General features: G+C 42.6%; 1 protein-coding gene across 2 annotated transcripts in view; it reads right to left on the bottom strand.

Annotated features, from left to right (window-relative positions):
- Positions 1 to 19,677, bottom strand: part of C16H1orf21 (chromosome 16 C1orf21 homolog) — a 242,356-nt gene that overhangs the window by 144,339 nt on the left and 78,340 nt on the right. For both annotated transcript variants that reach the window (XM_070768563.1, XM_070768562.1), the window contains one exon: positions 10,251 to 10,470. In XM_070768563.1, coding sequence (XP_070624664.1) covers positions 10,251 to 10,344 — 94 coding nt within the window. In that variant the 5' untranslated portion in view covers positions 10,345 to 10,470. The remainder of the gene's footprint in view (positions 1 to 10,250; positions 10,471 to 19,677) is intronic.

Below are 19,677 nucleotides of genomic sequence, written 5' to 3'. Positions count from 1 at the left end.
CCCACATCCTCTCAAGGTTAAAAAGTCCTTGCCTCCAGGGCTCGTAAGAGAGAACCTTATAAGAAGGCACACATACACAAATAATGAGATCAGACATATAAACAAGTAAACCAAATATGTAAGTACATAAAATGTATTCTGGGATGGCAGGAAAGGGATTCTTTCTGAAGGTATCTGAAAAGCTTCACGCAAGTTTGGAAAAAGAGCAGGATTTAAACATTTGAAAGTGGGCAAAGGGCCCATGCCAAGCAGAGATCACAGTGTACTTGACCTGGGGCACAGAGGTGTGCGAAGTGGTTACAGGGTAAGTTGTCCCCTCCGGCTATAGAACATGAAGGACAGAGTATGGAACAAGTGTGCCAAAGTGAGTAAAAGGGTAAAAGCCATCTTCAGAGCTCTTGAATGTTCACTAAGGTTTTAGGATTTTACAGTCTAAGAACTGAGTGCAACAGAAAGTTCTAGAGTGGGAGAATTAACAAGGACAAAGGACTACTTTAGAAAAATCTGATACAGTCTGACAATTTACAGGTGCAAAAAAAAAAAAAATGGAGAGTTAAAAACAAAGCAAAGAAGCAGGCAAACAAAGAGGGCTAATGGAGCATAAGTTCAGAGGACCTTGCACTATTCTGGGTTATGGATTACAACAACCTAAACGATGCTGGTGGTAGGAAGAGTGAGGTTAGGAGAATGAGATTTACAGATCTGGAACTGGAAGAGACAAGGGCCTCAAGTTTAAAGCCTTTTCAAGATTAAAGCCCACGTTACTGGAAGAATGATGGTGCTCTTCATGCAAATAGGAAAGTCAGTATAACTAAACAGCTTTCCCCATGGAGGGTGGGCTTTGGAAGAGATAATGATCTCAAGTTTAACATGTAAATTTCCCTAATAAGGCCTGAATCTGTTCTGTGCACCTACTTTAACAGTTTAAGTGAATGACGGTTGAAAGAAATCCAATAAGCACTTGGCTTTCCTCAGAACTTGCTTAACTAGTTTCTGATAACTTGAGCCTGCTGGTCACTTGCTTTCTGCAAGCTGGTCTTGGCAATCTGCTCAGCTGTCCTCTGAATGACCTCAGAAGATCTGCTGACCATTCTTCATGTCTGACCCAACCACTGAGGGAAGGAAATTTCCAATCTGGACATGGAACTTCCTGGTCTGGATGTTACTTCTGAAAGGGCCATGGTATTGAGACACAACTTTAGATTTAAAACTTGGTGGAACAGTGGTTAAGAATCACCTGCCAATGCAGAAGATGCAAGACATGGGTTTGATCCCTGGGTTGGGAAGATCCCCTGGAGCAGGAAATGGCAACCCACTCTCTAGTATTCTTGCCTGAAAATTCCATGGACAGAGGAGCCTGACAGGCTACAGTCCGTGGGGTCACAAAAAGTTGGACACTACTTAGCATGGATGCACGCACATATCTCTATATTTAAAGTGAAGGAAAGTCTATAGGTATATGTCAGTAATAAAGTTCTTTGTCAACAAACTCCTAAATCTACAAGGCAAGATGCCCATCCATCACTTGATCCTCGATGGTGGAATATTCTATAGAGATTCTGTCCCATATATTTGGAGTGCTCGGTCTCCTAATAACCAAAATATCACAGAGAGCAAAGAGCTTCATATAAATGAAAATTACAAAGTTGGCTTAAAACTCAACATTCAGAAAACTAAGATCATGGCATCTGGTCCTATCACTTCATGGCAAATAGATGGGGAAACAGTGGAAACAGTGACAGACTTTATTTTGGGGGGCTCAAAATCACTGCAGATGGTGATTGCAGCCATGAAATTAAAAGATGATTGCTCCTTGGAAGAAAAATTATGACCAACCTAGACAGCATATTAAAAAGCAGAGACATTACTTTGCCAACAAAGGTCTGTCTAGTCAAAGCTATGGTTTTTCCAGTAGTGGAGAAGGCACTGGCACCCCACTCCAGTACTCTTGCCTGGAGAATCCCATGGATAGAGGAGTCTGGTGGGCTGCAGTCCATGGGGTCTCGAAGAGTCAGACACGACTGAGCGACTTCACTTTCACTTTTCACTTTCCTGCATTGGAGAAGGCAATGGCAACCCACTCCAGTGTTCTTGCCTGGAGAATCCCAGGGACGGGGGAGCCTGGTGGGCTGCTGTCTGTGGGGTCACACAGAGTCGGACATGACTGAAGTGGCTTAGCAGCATGTATGGATGTGAGAGTTGGACTATAAAGAAAGCTGAGCACCAAAGAATTGATGCTTTTGAACTGTGGTGTTGGAGAAGACTCTTGAGAGTCCCTTGGACAGCAAGGAGGTCCAACCAGTCCACCCTAAAGGAAATCAGTCCTGAATATCATTGGAAGGACTGATGCTGAAGCTGAAACTCCAATATTTTGGCCACCTGATGTGAAGAATTGACTCATTTGAAAAGACTGTGATGCTGGGGAAGATTGAAGGTGGGAGGCGAAGGGGAGGAGAAGGGGGCAACAGAGGATGAGATGGTTTGATGGCTGACTCAGTGGACATGAGTTTGAGTAAACTCTGGGAGTTGGTGGTGGACAGGGAGGCCTGGTGTGCTGCAGTCTATGGGGTCTCAAAGAGCTGGACATGACTGAGCGACTGAATTGAATCATTTGTAAAAACACAAGGCTTATCAATGCTCCCCAGTAAGTCCTTAGAGGCTATAAAATTCAATTAACACTTTTAGGAAAAGGATCAAATGTGTGTGTGTACACATACTTCAGAGCCATCCCCAAATATGCCACCTTTCACAGACTTTTGTCAAATCTCCCACAACATGTGGTAATAATATTTTCAAACATTTTAAAACATTAAGCTTTTAAAAAGTGGATGAGGCCTCTTTATTCAGTGGAAAATAGAGGCATGATTTAGAAGGCAGAATGTAACTGTCCAGAATGGAATACAGTCCAGTGATGAGTTCTCATGGCCTCTGGTAATGGGTGTTGTAACTGGTCTCCAAAAATGGCTCCCAACAATTCTTCCCCTGCCTGTAGGATCAGACTCAAGAGATGGAGAGCCTTTGTGCTCCCTTGACTGAGTCTGGGTTGGTCTTGTGACTTGCTTTTGCTCAACAGAACGCAGCACAATTAACATTCTTGGACTTTCAAGCCCAGGCCTTAAGAGGGCTAGCAGCTTCTACTTCTTCTCCGGGCAGCTAGCTGCCTCATGAAAATGTGACTGCCTGATGGAAAGAGAGATCTGAAGCCATCATGGTCAGCTGAGCCCAGCTGACCTCCCAGCTGAATGCAACCGCATGACTGAAAGTATTAGTTGCTCAGTCGTGTCTGACTCTTTGTGACCCCGTGGACTGTAGACCATCAGGCTCCTCTGTCCATGGCATTTCCCACGCAAGAATACTGGAGTGGGCAGCCACTCCCTTCTCCAGGGGATCTTCCCAACCCAGGGACTGAACCTGGGTCTTTTACATTGCAGGCAGATTCTTTACCATCTGGGCCACAAGGGAAGCATGACTGGAGCCCTGGCAGAAAGACAGCAGATGAATCCCAGCCATCCCACAGAATCCGGAGAAATAATAAATCAGTGCTGCTAAGTTTGGGATCCTTTGTGGGTGATAACAGATTAGTGAAACAATGGGTGACAAAAGATATCAAGTGGCTGAAAGTGAGTCCGATCCACCGTTCACCTGTGACCATTTGTGATTCTACTGGGATTTTGTAGACTTCTGCTTGCAAGCTAATCCAAGTGGAGAAACAGACAGGACCTTCTCTTGTCATATTCAGACTAGCATTCAGTAACATCTAGGTTACTGGTACTGATGTTCACTCTGGATTCTGACAATTCTACTCCCAGAATCCGGAAGGACTAGGAAAATTGTCTCCCTTGACTGGTACACAAAGCTCTCTCTCTCCCTGTATTCTTCCTTTATGTAACACCATGCCACAAACCTACAAATGTTGACATCAGAAACAGTAATAAGATGATGAACGCTGGAGTGAATAAAACTTCCCTGTGAGTACTGGGGGATGAAGAGAAGCTGGCATAGACCTTAAATGCACTTGGTAGTGGTCTGTGTGGAGTCACACAGACAGCAATGTCTAGGCAGGCATGGGGTAGACTGAATTATTAGCCCCAATTCTTGACCCTTTTCTACAATCACACTCTTGCTATCAGTGTGCTATGGTCAGATGAACTTCTTTGCCCTCTGTCTTTGAACCCTCTTATGTGACTCAATTTGGCTAATAAAATGTGGGTGCAAACAACAGTATGCCAAGTCCAAGTTCAAGCTTAAGAGGCATCATGTGTATTGTTTGCACTTTTACCCTTCTGAAAAAGAAGAGCATGTTCCCCTTGGCTCCTGGATCCCAGGAAGAAGTTGAGACATGGAACAGGGCCACTCCAGCTGACCAACTGCCTTGTGATCAAGAAAGATACGCTTATTGTTGAATGCCACTGAGATCCTGAGGCTGTCTATTACCCAGCAATAGTTGACTAATACAAGGCTTCTTTACTAGATGCCAACATTTGCAAACTACACACGAAACTTTAGAACAGAAAGTCTTCTTAGTTATAAAAATTGTAACCGTATTAGCAAAGAATGGTTAGATGGTTTCATTGCCAAGCAAAATAAAATACAATATATTAAGTATCAACAAATGAACTTACAAAACAGAAAGAGACAGGCTTAGAGAACAAACTTATGGCTGCTGGGAGGAAAGACAGGGATAAGGGATAGTTAGGGAGTTTGGGACTGACATGTACACAATGCTATATTTAAAATGGATAACCAACAATGACCTACTGTATAGCAAATGGAACTCTGCTCAATGTCATGTGGCAGCCTGGATGGGAGGGGAATTTGGGGGAGAATGGATACATATATATGTATGGCTGAGTCCTTTTACTGATCACCTGAAGCTACACGACCTTATTTGTTAATTGGTTACACCCCAATACAAAATAAAAAGGTTTTATATATATACGCTGCTGCTGCTGCTAAGTCATTTCAGTCATGTCCAACTCTGTGTGACCCCACAGACAGCAGCCCACCAGGCTCCCCCGTCCCTGGGATTCTCCAGGCAAGAACACTGGAGTGGGTTGCCATTTCCTTCTCCAATGCATGAAAGTGAAAAGTGAAAGTGATGTCGCTCAGTCATGTCCGACTCTTAGTGACCTCATGGACTGCAGCCCACCAGGCTCCTCCATCCATGGGATTTTCCAGGCAAGAGTGCTGGAGTAGGGTACCGTTGCTTTCTCCGTTATATATATATATAGACTATCATTAAATTTTTGCTCTTACAAGTCTAAGATTATCTTTCTACAGGTTATGATTTAGTATTAAAAGTTCTCCATAATATAATCCTAACTTAGTTTTCTAACCAATTTCCTCTCGCTTATATTTTATATTCTATTCAAACTGTGTTACTTGGGGGGATGGGGGGAGGCTCAGGAGGGAGGGGATATATATACACACACATATGGCTGATTCACTTTGTTGTACAGCAGAAACAGACACAACTTTGTAAAGCAATTATACTTCATTTAAAAAAAAAAACTAGATTACTTGATTTTGTAATTTTTTTTGGATTACTTGTAATTTGTGAATATGTCACATCACCTTTAGCCTTTCCTCATCCAGTTCCTTCCTACACCCTTTATCCAACAGATTTAGATTCTCCATCCTTTAAGGCCAATTTCAGCTGTCATCTCCGTAAGAAATCTGTTCTGATCCCATCTTTTAAGGTAGTCTCTCCATCCCTCTTACTCTTATCATGATATGTATGTCTTTTCCTCTTCTGGTATTTGGCTTATTCTGCCTCATAACACTTCCTCATCCTCTTATAATGTTCTAGACAGCAAGGCTTATCTCTGTATCCTCCATGGCATTTAGCAAAGGGTCTGATACATCATGTACCAGCTAGTCAATAATTTTTCACAGTAAAGAATGGAAGACGGATAGGAGGTAGCCACGACACTGAAAATGGTTCGTGGACTTTGGAGTCAGAGATATCTGATTGTATTACTTAGTAGCTGAGCAGCTTTGGACCGGTTAGTCTCACTGTGCTCCAGCTCCCAAATCTGTAAGATTGGGATGGCACAGACTCCACAGGATTGTTGTGAAAATTCAACATGAAACTGAATGCAAAGGCTTCTCACTGCCTGACGTATGGTGGAAGCTCCGTAAGTGGTAGCTCTAATCACAAAAACGACAATGACACAGAATCTCACAAAGAAGTTGGTTTAAACAAATCTCTGACATTCAACTACTTCCTCTTAAAAGTTCAATTTTGAGAGTGACAGTAATAACTCTAGATCCTATGAGCAGTTTTCCCAGAAGGTGTGGTTTCAAAGATCTGGATTCTAGTTTTATTAACTCATTATCGACCAGGAGATTTTTGCAGAAACTAACACTGCAGCTGGCAGTCTTTTTTGGGGGGGGGAGGGTGGGCCTGGTCGAAAGTTTTTCTAACTAACACTTTACAGGTTATTTCATTCAATAGTTAGAACTGACACACCTGTAAAGTCTACTAATTTTTGTGAAATGTTGTCTTCAATCTATTCTTCTGTAGAAGCAAAGGAACATTCTCCAGCACCATGGGTTTCATTTTTCACTTTCTGTATCAGAATGAATCACTAAGTATTTTTTGTTGTTTTGTTGGTCTAATATTTATATCATTTGAATCAGAACCATATTCTGAAGAACTATGATCTTCTGAGACACTTAGTACATATGTCACTCAGATAATCGGAGAAAGTATCTGCATAAAATTCACCGAAAAAATCCTCTTTGCTCAAAATTTTTCAGTGTGTCATTTTTGAAAATATTCAGTTCAGTCGCTCAGTCGTGTCTGACTCTTTGCAACCCCACGAACCGCAGCATGCCAGGCCTCCCTGTCCATCACCAACTCCCGGAGTTCACCCAAACCCATGTCCATCAGGTCGGTGATGACATCCAACCATCTCATCCTCTGTCGTACCCTTCTCCTCCTGCCTCAATCTTTCCCAGCATCAGGGTCTTTTTCAGTGAGTCAGCTCTTCACATCAGGTGGCCAAAGTATTGAAGTTTCAGCTTCAATATCAGTCCCTCCGATGAACAACCAGGACTGATCTCCCTCAGAATGGACTGGTTGGATCTCCTTGCAATCCAAGACACTCTTAAGAGTCTTCTCCAACACAACAGTTCAAAAGCATCAATTCTTCGGCGCTCAGCTTTCTTTATAGTCCAACTCTCACATCCAACATGACCACTGGAAAAACCATAGCCTTGACTAGATGGACCTTTGATGGCAAAGTAATGTCTCTGCTTTTTAATACGCTGTCATCACTTTCCTTCCAAGGAGTAAGTGTCTTTTAATTTCATGGCTGCAGTCACCATCCGAAGTGATTTTGGAGCCCCCAAAAATAAAGTCTGACACTGTTTCCACTGTTTCCCCATCTATTTCCCATGAAGTGATGGGACCAGATGCCATGATCTTCGTTTTCTGAATGTTGAGCTTTAGGCCAACTTTTTCACTCTCCTCTTTCACTTTCATCAAGAGGCTCTTTAGTTCTTCTTCACTTTCTGCCATAAGGGTGGTGTCATCTGCATATCTGAGGTTATTGATATTTCTCCCAGCAATCTTGATTCCAGCTTGTGCTTCTTCCAGCCCAGCATTTCTCATGATGTACTCTGCATAGAAGTTAAATAAGCAGGGTGACAATATACAGCCTTGACAGACTCCTTTTCCTATTTGGAACCAGTCTGTTGTTCCATGTCCAGTTCTATCTGTTGCTTCCTGACCTGCATACAGGTTTCTCAAGAGGCAGGTCAGGTGGTCTGGTATTCCCATCTCTTTCAGAATTTTCCACAGTTTATTGTGATCCACATAGTCAAAGGCTTTGGCATAGTCAATAAAGCAGAAATACATGTTTTTCTGGAACTCTCTCGCTTTTTCGATGATCCAGCGGATGTTGGCAATTTGATCTCTGGTTCCTCTGCCTTTTCTAAAACCAGCTTAAACATCTGGAAGTTCACAGTTCACATATTACTGAAGCCTGGCTTGGAGAATTTTGAGCATTTACTTTACTAGCGCGTGAGATGAGTGCAATTGTGCAGTAGTTTGAGCATTCTTTGGCATTGCCTTTCTTTGGGATTGGAATGAAAACTGACCTTTTCCAGTTCTGTGGCCACTGCTGGGTTTTCCATATTTGCTGGCATATTGAGTGCAACACTTTCACAGCATCTTCTTTCAGGATTTGAAATAGCTCAACTGGAATTCCATCACCTCCACTAGCTTTGTTTGTAGTGATGCTTCCTAAGGCCCACTTGACTTCCCATTCCAGGATGTCTGTCTCTAGGTGAGTGATCACACCATCATGATTATCTGGGTCATGAAGATCTTTTTTGTACAGTTCTTCTGTGTATTCTTGCCACCTCTTCTTAATATCTTCTGCTTCTGTTAGGTCCCTACCATTTCTGTCCTTTATTGAGCCCATCTTTGCATGAAATGTTCCCTTGGTATCTCTAATTTTCTTGAAGAGATCTCTAGTCTTTCCTGTTTTATTGTTTTCCTCTATTTCTTTGCACTGATCACTGAGGAAAGCTTTCTTATCTCTCCTTGCTATTCTTTGGAACTCTGCATTCAAATGGGTATATCTTTCCTTTTCTCCTTTGCTTTCACTTCCCTTCTTTTCACAGCTATTTGTAAGGCCTTCTCAGACAGCCATTTTGCTTTTTTGCATTTTTTTTTTCTTGGGGATGGTCTTGATTCCTGTCTCCTGTATAATGTCACAAACTTCCATCCATAGTTCATCAGGCACTCTATCAAATCTAGTGAAAATTTTATGTTTATGATATACACAAGGTTGGAACAAAAACCTAACGGAGCAATATGTGAATGATAATGACAGTCAAGTTGTATAAAGAACCTTGATCAATTTTAAGCTCTAACAACTTTGCACAGTGATGTTTATTGTATTACCGTCTAAAAACGCAGTGATATGTCTCCGGTCAGTAATGTGCTAAGATGCTCATATATTACCTCACAGTTCTTGGTTCTGTAGGTAGGGCCCACTAGACGCAAGTTTGCTCCAGGCAACAAATACATCTCCTTGAAACAAACCAAAGGGAATCCTTCTTCCTCCGTATATAAGAGTCTACTTGTAATAGAGCATTATCCCTTCCTCAGTGTTCCCAATGCTTCCCCAGGGAACTGAAGCAGCCATTGCAACGGATCAAAGGCTAGAGACTAAAATGCCATAGAAGCTCTTGATAGAGACTGAATAGTGCAACTTGAGTTGTTTACATGTAAACATTGTTTCAATAAGATTCTTTAATGAATAAGAGATGAAGAAGTGCTCTTATGAATAAAAGTGCCATGCAAATGTTAATGGCAATTATTGTTATAGTAATTCAGCAAAAACGGTTTCATCTTCTCTGACTAACTGGAATCTGGTACAAACACATAGCTACTATTCATCGGGGGTAATCACTGATCTTGACAAACTCAAGATTAGGCAAACTCAAAACCTGTGAATGGCCAGACACGGAACACTGGCGAGTGAACTGGGGTTGCTGTGCATTAACAGGGAAAGCTTAGCAGTTTATTGGAGACATTGCCTGACTGAGTGGGGAATTTGTACCCCACCCCACCAACTGCTGCCTCAGGAAATGGAAAATCTGTGTTGCTAGATCTTCTCAAGAAATCTGGGGTTTTGTGTGGAACATCCTGATTTTTAAAAGTTGTCTTTCATTTTATTTTAAAAATTCTCTGGGGGCCAAAGAAAATCCAGATGTGGCCATGGGCTGGCACTTTGTGACCTTTGCATTGCACAGTCTCAACTCACTATGAATCATCAGAGATGGTTAAAAGATGATTTCTAAATTCACGGCAATTGTATTTTTGGATCCGAGGATTTGTAATTCACATAAACTTACAATAAACTCCAAGAAACACCACATTCCCTCAGTTATAAATCTTCAGCCTTGGACCTTCATGTTTCAGTCCCACAATTCTGGACCAGAACACCTGTGGCCACTGTCCGATGTACCTAAGTCCTATGAGTTCTGCAAAGCTTGATTTAAATGTGAGCTGTGTATAAAACCTCCATGGTCCTCCTCAAAGTCTTCCGGGTATAAATTATGATGAAACTGTCCAGTGTAAAAGATCTGCATCAATTTTTCTCATATCTCATCGGCCCTTTACCCGCTCCCCCTGTCAAATGGAACACCACCATGACACTGCAGTTACTCACTCCTGCGAACACGAAAGGCCTAGATCAAGGGGGCCAAGAATGAAGCTCAATGGCACTTACCGCCAAACACATCTCCGTTCTGGTAGTTCTTCCCTTTCTGGGCTTCCTCTTCGTTTTGAACAGTGGCAACATGCTTGGCGGAGGCACAGCCCATAGTCTCATTCGGTCAGCTTCCGCCGGGCTGAACTGCAAATCATCTCTACAGGCACGGGGACATGTTGTTTTTCTTTAGACGCAGGGAAAATCCACCTTCTTGCTGAGTCGGTCAAGATGGGTGCACCTGGAAGAAGACAGCGCCAGATCAGAATGCATAACACGAAGCCCGTGTCTCCGCGTCCCCAGTGTTTCTTGCCTCAGTCTACTGGATGGGGGTGCAACCAGGCACTGCAGACGAAACACAGCATGGTCATTCTCATCTCAACCTGCGCTAGGAAAGCAGGGTTGGAAGGCCTGTGCCCTGCACAACACGTGGCCGGACATTTTGAGGAGATAAAACATTTCTCTTTATTTATTCTGATAAATATTTGAGCGCTCCTGCTTGCCACATATAAACTTGAAAGGCCATCTAGGTTTGTTAACGTTCTGGAATCTCAGAAACCTTCAGAGGAAGGGCAGCACATGGATGGGACCCACTGAGTTCGGAAGGCTGGGAAGTCCTCCATCTTTCTCCTCTGGCCCTCTAGCCAGCAACTCCAGCAACTCCAGTTTCGCCTGGAGGGAGTGAGCTGGAACATAGGCTAGTTTATGCATTTCTGGTAGGTTCTAAAAAATGACTCAATATTTTATCAGAGGCGACACTGTTTGGGAAGGAAGGAGATGGGAGAGATGTACTGACATTTTTTAAATCTCATATACAATACAATGTATTAAGTACCATGATAAACATATCACAGGAATCTATGGCAATGCAGAATTCAAAAAAAAATAGATTAAATTGTGATCGGGCAAAAGCAGGAACTAAAAGAAGAAGTGATATTTTGTAGCGTCTTAAAGTTTGGTAGAAACTTGCCAGGCTTGAAAGGATAGTAGCATCATCCAAATGTAAAGAACTGCCTGAGCTAAGACACTGGAGTGTGGAAGAGCATGGTGTGTGTGTGTGTGTGTGTGTGTGTGTGCACACACGCGTGCATGCACATGTGTGTTCAGAGGGGTCGAGTGGGGGTGGGGCAGGGAAGAGGACTGCACTGCTGAGGCTTGTGAAGGGCCTGGAGGAAGCCTTGCTAACTTTACCCAATTTAATAAAGATAAATATAAGATGTCGCAAGATAGAGGAAGTCCATTTGATCCAAATCTGAGAAGACTTTGAGAGATACTGAATTAGTAGCATTCAAATCCTTTCTGTCAACCTACTACGGTGTTTAAAGAAACAGTACTGAAATATGAGACAAGAAGAAGCGGAGACAGGACTCAGTTCCAAAACTCCTCTCCAAGCAGGCGGCTGCCAAGGGCTGTGGCTTTGCCCTACAGGGCAGCACTGTCTCAGGGTCCACCTCCTCCTCATTCTGCATCATCAGGTAAGGTGACAGGGTGGGTTCCCAGAATGAATTCCTTACTTCCCAAAGCGGAATGTGGGGAAACAACTTCACGCATACACAAGACAGCGACCTGAAGTGGAAAGGAAGCCTCCCGTCCTCTTCCAGTCTGTTGCCGCCTCCTCATAACAAAAGTGAAAACAGGAAGGAGAGTGGGAACCCTAGCGAAATCCTGAAGGACAACAGGAATTCAGAGACAGTTTGCAACCCTCCTCTCTGGGAGTCCCCTTGCTTTTCTTTTCCTCATTCCTATTTCGTGTGGACAGCTTCACAAGCTACCCAAGAAATTAATGTAAGAATCTAAGATGTGAATTATTCTTTGCTTCTCCCCAAAAGCATTGTGTGCTGTTTCTTCTGTTTTAAAAGCTGTGTTTGTTTGTAGCAACAAATCTTACTTGAATTTGAAAAGTTGAAGTCACATGAAAAATCACATTGCAGAGGGCAAACAAAAATAAAACATATTTTAAAACTTGTCAAAGGATTTCTCTGTTACTCAGGCGTGGAAGTGAGGGGCATGTTAACAAGCAGATTAGGTATGATTCTAATTAGACACTTAAAATTCAAGTGATGACTTGGGAAGTCTTCATTTAATTGTATTTTTTTTAAAAGCATGATCAATCAAAATGAGTTCTCTCCAAATCACAGTTAGGTGCAGATTTTGTTTCTGAAACACACACATTATGTATTTTATTACAGTAATTCAATTTTAAGAGTGAAGTTTTCCAATTTTACAACTTCATGAGGAATATATTTTAATATTTTGTCCATTTCAAAGGAGATAATTATGAAATTATCTGAGAGGCAGAAGATCCACAATTCTCAAAATGAACCATGGAGTACTGGGGAGTTTTCTTTTACTATGTCATCAGGACTCCGCACATAAACCATTGTGCATTCATTCATTCATTCAACAGATATTTACTGAAAAATACTAAGTGACAGACATGTTTTTGGAAGACCCTGTGTAGAGAAACATAAACAGGACCAGTCTCCTCCCTGTCCCTATAACATGAACACTCAGAGAAAGGAGATCATGAGAAAGACCAGTTTCACAATGTGGTACAGCAACTGCCAGTCAAATATAGGATGACCGGGGAATTCACCCCACAGGTACCTGATTCAGCCTTGAAATCATGAATGTCAAGAAAAGTTGGATTTGAGATCTGACCACAGCTGAATAAACATCACTAAACCACCCCCCTCCCCTACAAACTACATTTCTTTTATAGTCTGATGTAATGTCAAGGTTTCATGTCTACTGAAAATTCTCTTACTTATGTTAATCCAACTGCGACCTCAAATTGAGGAGACCTTCAGAAATGAACCCCTACTGACTGCCACCATCATCTGCTCAAAGTTTCCCTGGGGTTTCCCTTGTGGTCCAGGGGATGAGAATCCACCTGTGAATGCAGGAGACGTGGGTTCCATCCCTGGTCTGGGGAGATCCCATGGATTGTGAACAGCTAAGTCTGTGCCACAACTACTCAGCCTGTGCTCAAGAGCCCGGGAATTGCAACTCCTGAGGCCCACGCACCTGTGCCTGTGCTCGGTCACAAGAGAAGCTGTTGCAAAGAGAAGCCTGTGAACTGCAACTAGAGAGTAAAACTAGAGTCGCCCCCAGTCACCTGAACTACAGAAAACCTGAGGGCAGCAACCCAGACCCGCTGCGACCAAAACTAAAGAGATAAATAAATTTTTTTTTAATAAAAGAAAGCTACCCTTCAGTTTCTACTTACTACCTTTCACATAAATCCAAGCATATTTTTTTAATTTCCACTTTTCCATGAGTTTTCTTCAGCTTATCTCTCCCAGCTCCCACATCATCTACTCATTGATGCCCCTGAAACTACCCCACTTAGGGAAGGCTTAGGGTGCAAATGAGCATGGAGAGACCCGAGTACCGAGCAGACAGTCTCGTTCTCACATATTGTCATTAACAGCATGTTATTTATTTCTGAAGTCACAGATCACAGGCTGAGAATTAAACTGAAGCATTTCTTTGATGGGATCTTCTAATACCAAGTCTCACTGAGGATGATTTTTTAAAAACTAAATAATCTATATGTAAGATCATCAGTTCAGTCGTGTCCAGCTCTTTGCGACCCCATGGACTGCAGCACACCAGACTTCCCTGTCCATCACCAACTCCCAGAGCTTAGTCAAACTCATGTCCATTGAGTTGGTGATGCCATCCAACCATCTCATCCTCTATCGTCCCCTTCTCCTGCCTTTCAGGAGATGTAAGATCATCATGCAGCTCAAAAACATGAGGTCCAATTAATAGCCCACATGAGTGTGTGTTAGTTGCTCAGTTGTGACTGATTTTTTGCAACCCCATGGACCGTAGCCCATCAGGCTCCTCTGTCCATGGAATTCTTTAGGCAAAAACTTTGTGTATAAATCTCCCCAAGTGGCTGAATGGCTATATTATCGTGTATCACGAAATTAGAAGCTGCAAATCCCTCTCCACAAGGTTACACACTAAATTAATACCACACCATCTTTTAACTTATTTTAATTTATTTTTGGCTGTGCTGGGTCTTCCTTGCTGCACTGGCTTTTCTCTAGTTGCGGTGAGCGGGGCTTTATTTTAGATGTGGTGGGAGGGCTTCTCACTGTGGTGGCTTTCCTTATTTCGGAGCACGGGCTCTAGAGCTTGTGGGCTTCAGTAGTGGTGGCACCTGGGTGCAGCAACTGTGGTTTGTAGGCTCCAGAGAACAGGCTCAATAGTTGTGGCTCATGGGCTTAGTTGCTCCTTGGCATGTAGGATCTTCCCGGACCAGGGATTGAACCTGTGTCTCCTGCTTTGGCAAGCGGATTCTTGACCACTGAGCCACCACGGAAGCCCTCTCGCCAACTTTACAGGATATTTTTCATGCTTTGATACAATTTGTAAATCCAATTCAAAAATTTTCAAAAGAACTCACAAATCTGTAATCATGCATGTTTATCCCTCCCCTCCTTACACTATGCCTCAAGGCTCCTCAGGTACTATTGTAGATATCCACATGGGAATTATTGTTCCAGGACACTTCACATTGTAACATGAAGAGGTTCTTTCCTGTACCTAAGTCCTTACTTTTTTATGTGATACATTTGCACTTTTATAAGAAAAGATTATGGATTTATGATGACTTTTTTCTTTTTTTCAATGCAGATGATCTCTCTCTTTTTTTTTTTAATTTTTCCAGCTTTATGGAAGAACAATTAACAAAACTAAAATTTACTGAAAGCATTCAAGGGAATACTTCAATATACTATATTTGTGAAGGGATTCCTACCAAGTTAATTAACATATTTATCACTTCATATATTTACTCTTTTAAAATGAGAACACAGTTCTACTCTCTCAGCAACTTCCAATCATACAATATGGTGTCATTAACTATAGTCACCATGTGATACCCTAGACCTTATTCATCTACGACTAAAAGTTTGTACACTTTTATCAGTCTCAACTTATTTCTCCCAGCCTCTGGCAACCACAATTTTACCCTCCATTTGTATGAGTTTGACTTTTTAAATTTTAAGATTCTACGCAGGCTTCCCTGGCTCAGTGGTAAAGAATCTGCCTGCCAATGCAGGAGACAGAGGTTCAATCCCTGGTCTGGGAAGATCCCAGATGCCGCGGAGCAACTAAGCCTGTGCACCACAACTATTGAGACTGTGCTCTGGAGCTTGGGAGCCACAACCACGGAAGCCCGCACTCCCCAGAGCTCATGCTCTGCAACAAGAGAAGCCACCACAGTGAGGAGCCTGCACAGTGCAAGAAAGAGCGGCCCCCGCTCACCACAACTCGAGAAGAACCTGCACAGCAAGGAGGATCCAGCACAGCCAAAATAAATAGATTAAAAGAAAAAAAAAAGATCCTGCGCAAAAGTAATACCATGCAGTATCTGTCTTTCTCTGTCTGGCTTACTTCACTTAGCGTAATTTCTTCCAGGTTCATCCATATAGTTGCAACTGGTAGGATTTCCTTCATAATCGGGCTGAATCATATTCCTCTGTGTGAGTGTGTGTGTGTGACATTTTCTTGATTCATTCACTGAAGGACACTTAGGTTGCTTCCACACCTTGACTATTGTGAATAATGCTGCAATAAATGGAAGTGCAGATATCCCTTCAAGATAATAATTACATATTTGTGGATGGCTTTTTCCTTTACCTTAACTTTATGAACTGGAATCATAACTTTGTCAGAAAAAAAAACCTACTTCCATAAAATTGGGAAGGAATAAAATATGCAAAATCTGTTTTAAGAAAAATCAGAGAAATATCTGACCTTTTTTTAAACAAAGGTTATGCAAAATATTTCTGCTTACATAATATTATGGATAATTTCACATTTCACCAATTAATCATGGATTTTTTCATTTTGGATGGAAAAGTCAAAAATACTGTAGACAGTTCTCTTGTTAAAAGAGATACTTCTAAAAAATGAATTAAAAATTATAAACTCCATAAAGAAACCCTAGGCCAGAAAGAACGTGAAGGCACCACATGGAGCTTGGAGAACTGGAGAAAAATTGAATTCTGATTGCAATGGGCACACAGAGAGCTATGAAGTCAGCAGTTAAGAAAAAGATAATAGGCACATTATTAATAGATCAGGAGCAAAGTGTCCCCCCTTTCTTCCTTTGATTAAAAAGGGAAATCAAGACAAGGCAACATCTAAAAACTCCTTTCTTTTATTGAAGAAAGAGCCAAAATCCAAGCTCCACAAAGAAAAAAATATATATATAAATAACTAATCAGTCTGCGTGCCCATCTGTTCTGCTTCGCTGTAATGAGTGTTAATACAGCAGCCCACTGGGGGGAAGAAGAAAGACTGCTAAAAGGGATTTCTCATTTTGAAGCTCTGGTATCCTTGGGCTACTGTTAACACCATTTCACATTTCATTGTGCATGTTAAAGATAATACACAAAGAGATGCCACATGTGACATGTGGATAGTCTGGAAAAGTCAAACCTCCCTATTGCCCAGGATTTGCTGGCATCACAAAAGATATTCATTCCTCGCCTCACACTCATTTGGTGACATGGCAATTGACAACATGCTGTTAATGCCAAAGAAATAGGAATATCTGCTGCTTCTTTCTCTATGGGAAAACTCTCACTTTTTCAAATAATAATTGTACAGAGATATCTCTCAGAAACATAACAATAGTAAGTCCTATACATTTCTGATGGATTTCTGCAGTGGGGGATTGCGACAAGGAGGCAAGGTGACAAGTGGAAAGAGAATTAGAGGGGGAGTGAGGATGCTGAGCTCTGGTCTCAGGCATCACACACCTGTCTCGGTACCAAGGCTGGGCTTCCTCTCTCTGAGCCTTTTCCTTTGATTCTACGATCTACCTGAACATAAATCCAAATGATGCTGAAGAATGAAATTACCACTTGTAAAAAGGCCATTTCTTACCTAGACTCAATTTATTTACAAACTTTGTTTCAACATTTACCCAGTTAAGATATACTTGCAATTTTTTTCCCCAAAATATTTCAGGAAGCCCTTTGAAGTCTAAAGATTATTGCCAATTATGTTTTGGCCCAAGGGTGTTGATTTCAATTACATATCCAGTGAAAAAATGAACAAGGCTTGGCCATCTTATTTTCTCTTTTCTATTCTGCCTTTCATAGACAAAAATATATTTTTTAAAATGTTTCTTACAGAGAGTTGGATGGGAAAAGCTTGTGGTAAAACTGTTCTTCAGCTAAGGATTTTAGAGTTTGGTGTCTTTACCCTGTAGCCAAAAACTCTATTCCTGTATTGACTACATGTGTTCACACAAGTTCATGCATGGCTGACACTATTTCTGGGAAGGCAAGAGAGGAAAACACCTGATCCCGATAAAGACTCGGCATCCACACCAGGGTGAAGCTATGCAGAAGAATCACTCTGTTCCTCGATTTGTTCCTCTGTGATCAAGGCCAATGGCAGATACTCCTGGACTCTGAAGTCTACCTTTTCCCCTTCTTTGTTCACGTATGCTCAGTTGTGTCTGACCCTTTGCAACCCCATGGATTGCAGCCCATCCGGCTCCTCTCTTCATGGAATTTTCCAGGCAAGAATACTAAAGCAGCGTTGCTATTTTCTACACCAAGGGATCTTCCCAACCCAGGGATTGAACCCATGTCTCTTGAGTTTCCTGAATTGGCCGGCAGATTCTTTACCACTGCACCACCTGGGAAAAGCCCTTTCCCACTTTCAAGACTTGGAATATCAAAGGGATTTCCAGGAAGTTGCCAACCTGTGTCAGTGAGGAACCTTCTATGCCCAGACACCCATGACTGGCATCTTTTGCCAGCTGTGCTACCTGGTTCATCATGTCACCTGGGACAGATCTATGTGGCTTCCTTATCAGTATCCTAATAATAACAGCTGTTCTCCCTCTTTTACGGGTTTTTTGGAAACCTAGGTAGATTGTGACATGCTTTGCAAGGCTCTTATAAATGCAAGGTAATCTTTTGTTGCGTGCACTCTGCTCTGCCACGTGCCTGCCATTACTTATCAGCCTCATGGCTTTTCAGGAGCCTTGGGTGCAGTCAGTTTGCCCAGAGGGATCCCCATATGTGGCCCTGGAGAAAATGAGAGAAAAACAGATGGAAAGGAAAGAATAAAGATCAAAAAAATGACTAGAACATGTAAGTTCTAAGTACGAAGTACTAAAGGGGCAAATCTGATTTTAATCTAAGCACAAAAAATCACGATTCTTCCCAAATAGCCAGTGAAGGATGAACTGGGTGACCTGTGTGTTGAGACATATTGTAGAAGAACAGACATGATTCCTGCCTTTGAAGGGCTAGCATTCAGACAGGGCTAACGGACCATAAACATAATAAAGTAAAAGAAAATTCCAACTCCTAATGTACACTACAGGGGAAGAAATGATGGGAGATGTTCTCTGAAGTCACCGCATATTTCAAGCTAATTACGTTAGTGCTTGTCTCAGCTATTTATCTATTTTTGGCTGCGCTGGGCCTTTGCTACTGTGTGTGGGCTTTCTCCAGTGGCAGCCGGCAGGGGCTACTCTCTAGCCGTGGAGTGCGGGCTGCTCACAGCCGCGGCTTCTCTTGTGGAGCGAGGGCTCTAGGCCCCGTGGGCTTGGTAGCTGTGGCTCCCTCAAGCTTAGCTGCACTCCAGCATGTGGGATCTTCCCAGGCTAGGGATTGAACCCGGGGTCTCCTGGACCACCAGGGAAGTTCTCAGCTTTGTTTAATGCAACAAGAGATGTAGAAACACCCAGCATAACGTGCTACCCTTAGCAGACCCTGGGTGAGAGACCCTCATTTACTGACGAAGAAGACAGTTAAACACATGTTGTGAGCTGCTGATCCTTTAACACCATAAACTACAACAGAACTGCAGCTGGATTGTGTGATAGTCGCTCAGTCGTGTCCTCTTTGTGATGCCATGGACTGCAGCCTGCCAGGCTCCTTTGTCCATGGAATTCTCCAGGCAAGAATACTGGAGTGGGTTGCTGTTCCCCTCTCCACGGGATCTTCCCGGCCTAGGGATTGAACCTGGGTCTCCCACACTGTAAGCAGGTTCTTTACCAGCTGAGCCACCAGGGAAGCATTCCTTGGAAATCTGAGTCTTACTTCTGTGGTGCTGAAGACAAGAGTTGAATGCCACTGTTCTTTGATGCACACACTGGGAAAGCACATGGGATGTTTTCCGCACTGAATTACAAAGACAACTTTTATACAAGGCTACTGTGTTCCACCGGAGAAGGCAATGGCACCCCACTCCAGTACTCTTGCCTGGAAAATCCCATGGATGGAGGAGCCTGGTAGGCTGCAGTCCATGGGGTCGCCAAGAGTCGGATACGACTGAGCGACTTCCTTTTCACTTTTCTTTTTCATGCATTGGAGAAGGAAATGGCAACCCACTCCAGTGTTCTTGCCTGGAGAATCCCAGGGTCAGGGGACCCTGGTGGGCTGCCGTCTATGGGGTC

Source organism: Bos indicus, chromosome 16, assembly GCF_029378745.1.
Source record: "Bos indicus isolate NIAB-ARS_2022 breed Sahiwal x Tharparkar chromosome 16, NIAB-ARS_B.indTharparkar_mat_pri_1.0, whole genome shotgun sequence".
Lineage (NCBI taxonomy): Eukaryota > Metazoa > Chordata > Mammalia > Artiodactyla > Bovidae > Bos > Bos indicus.
Note: the sequence above shows the minus strand (reverse complement) of the source record. Positions and strands in the feature narration are given on the sequence as shown.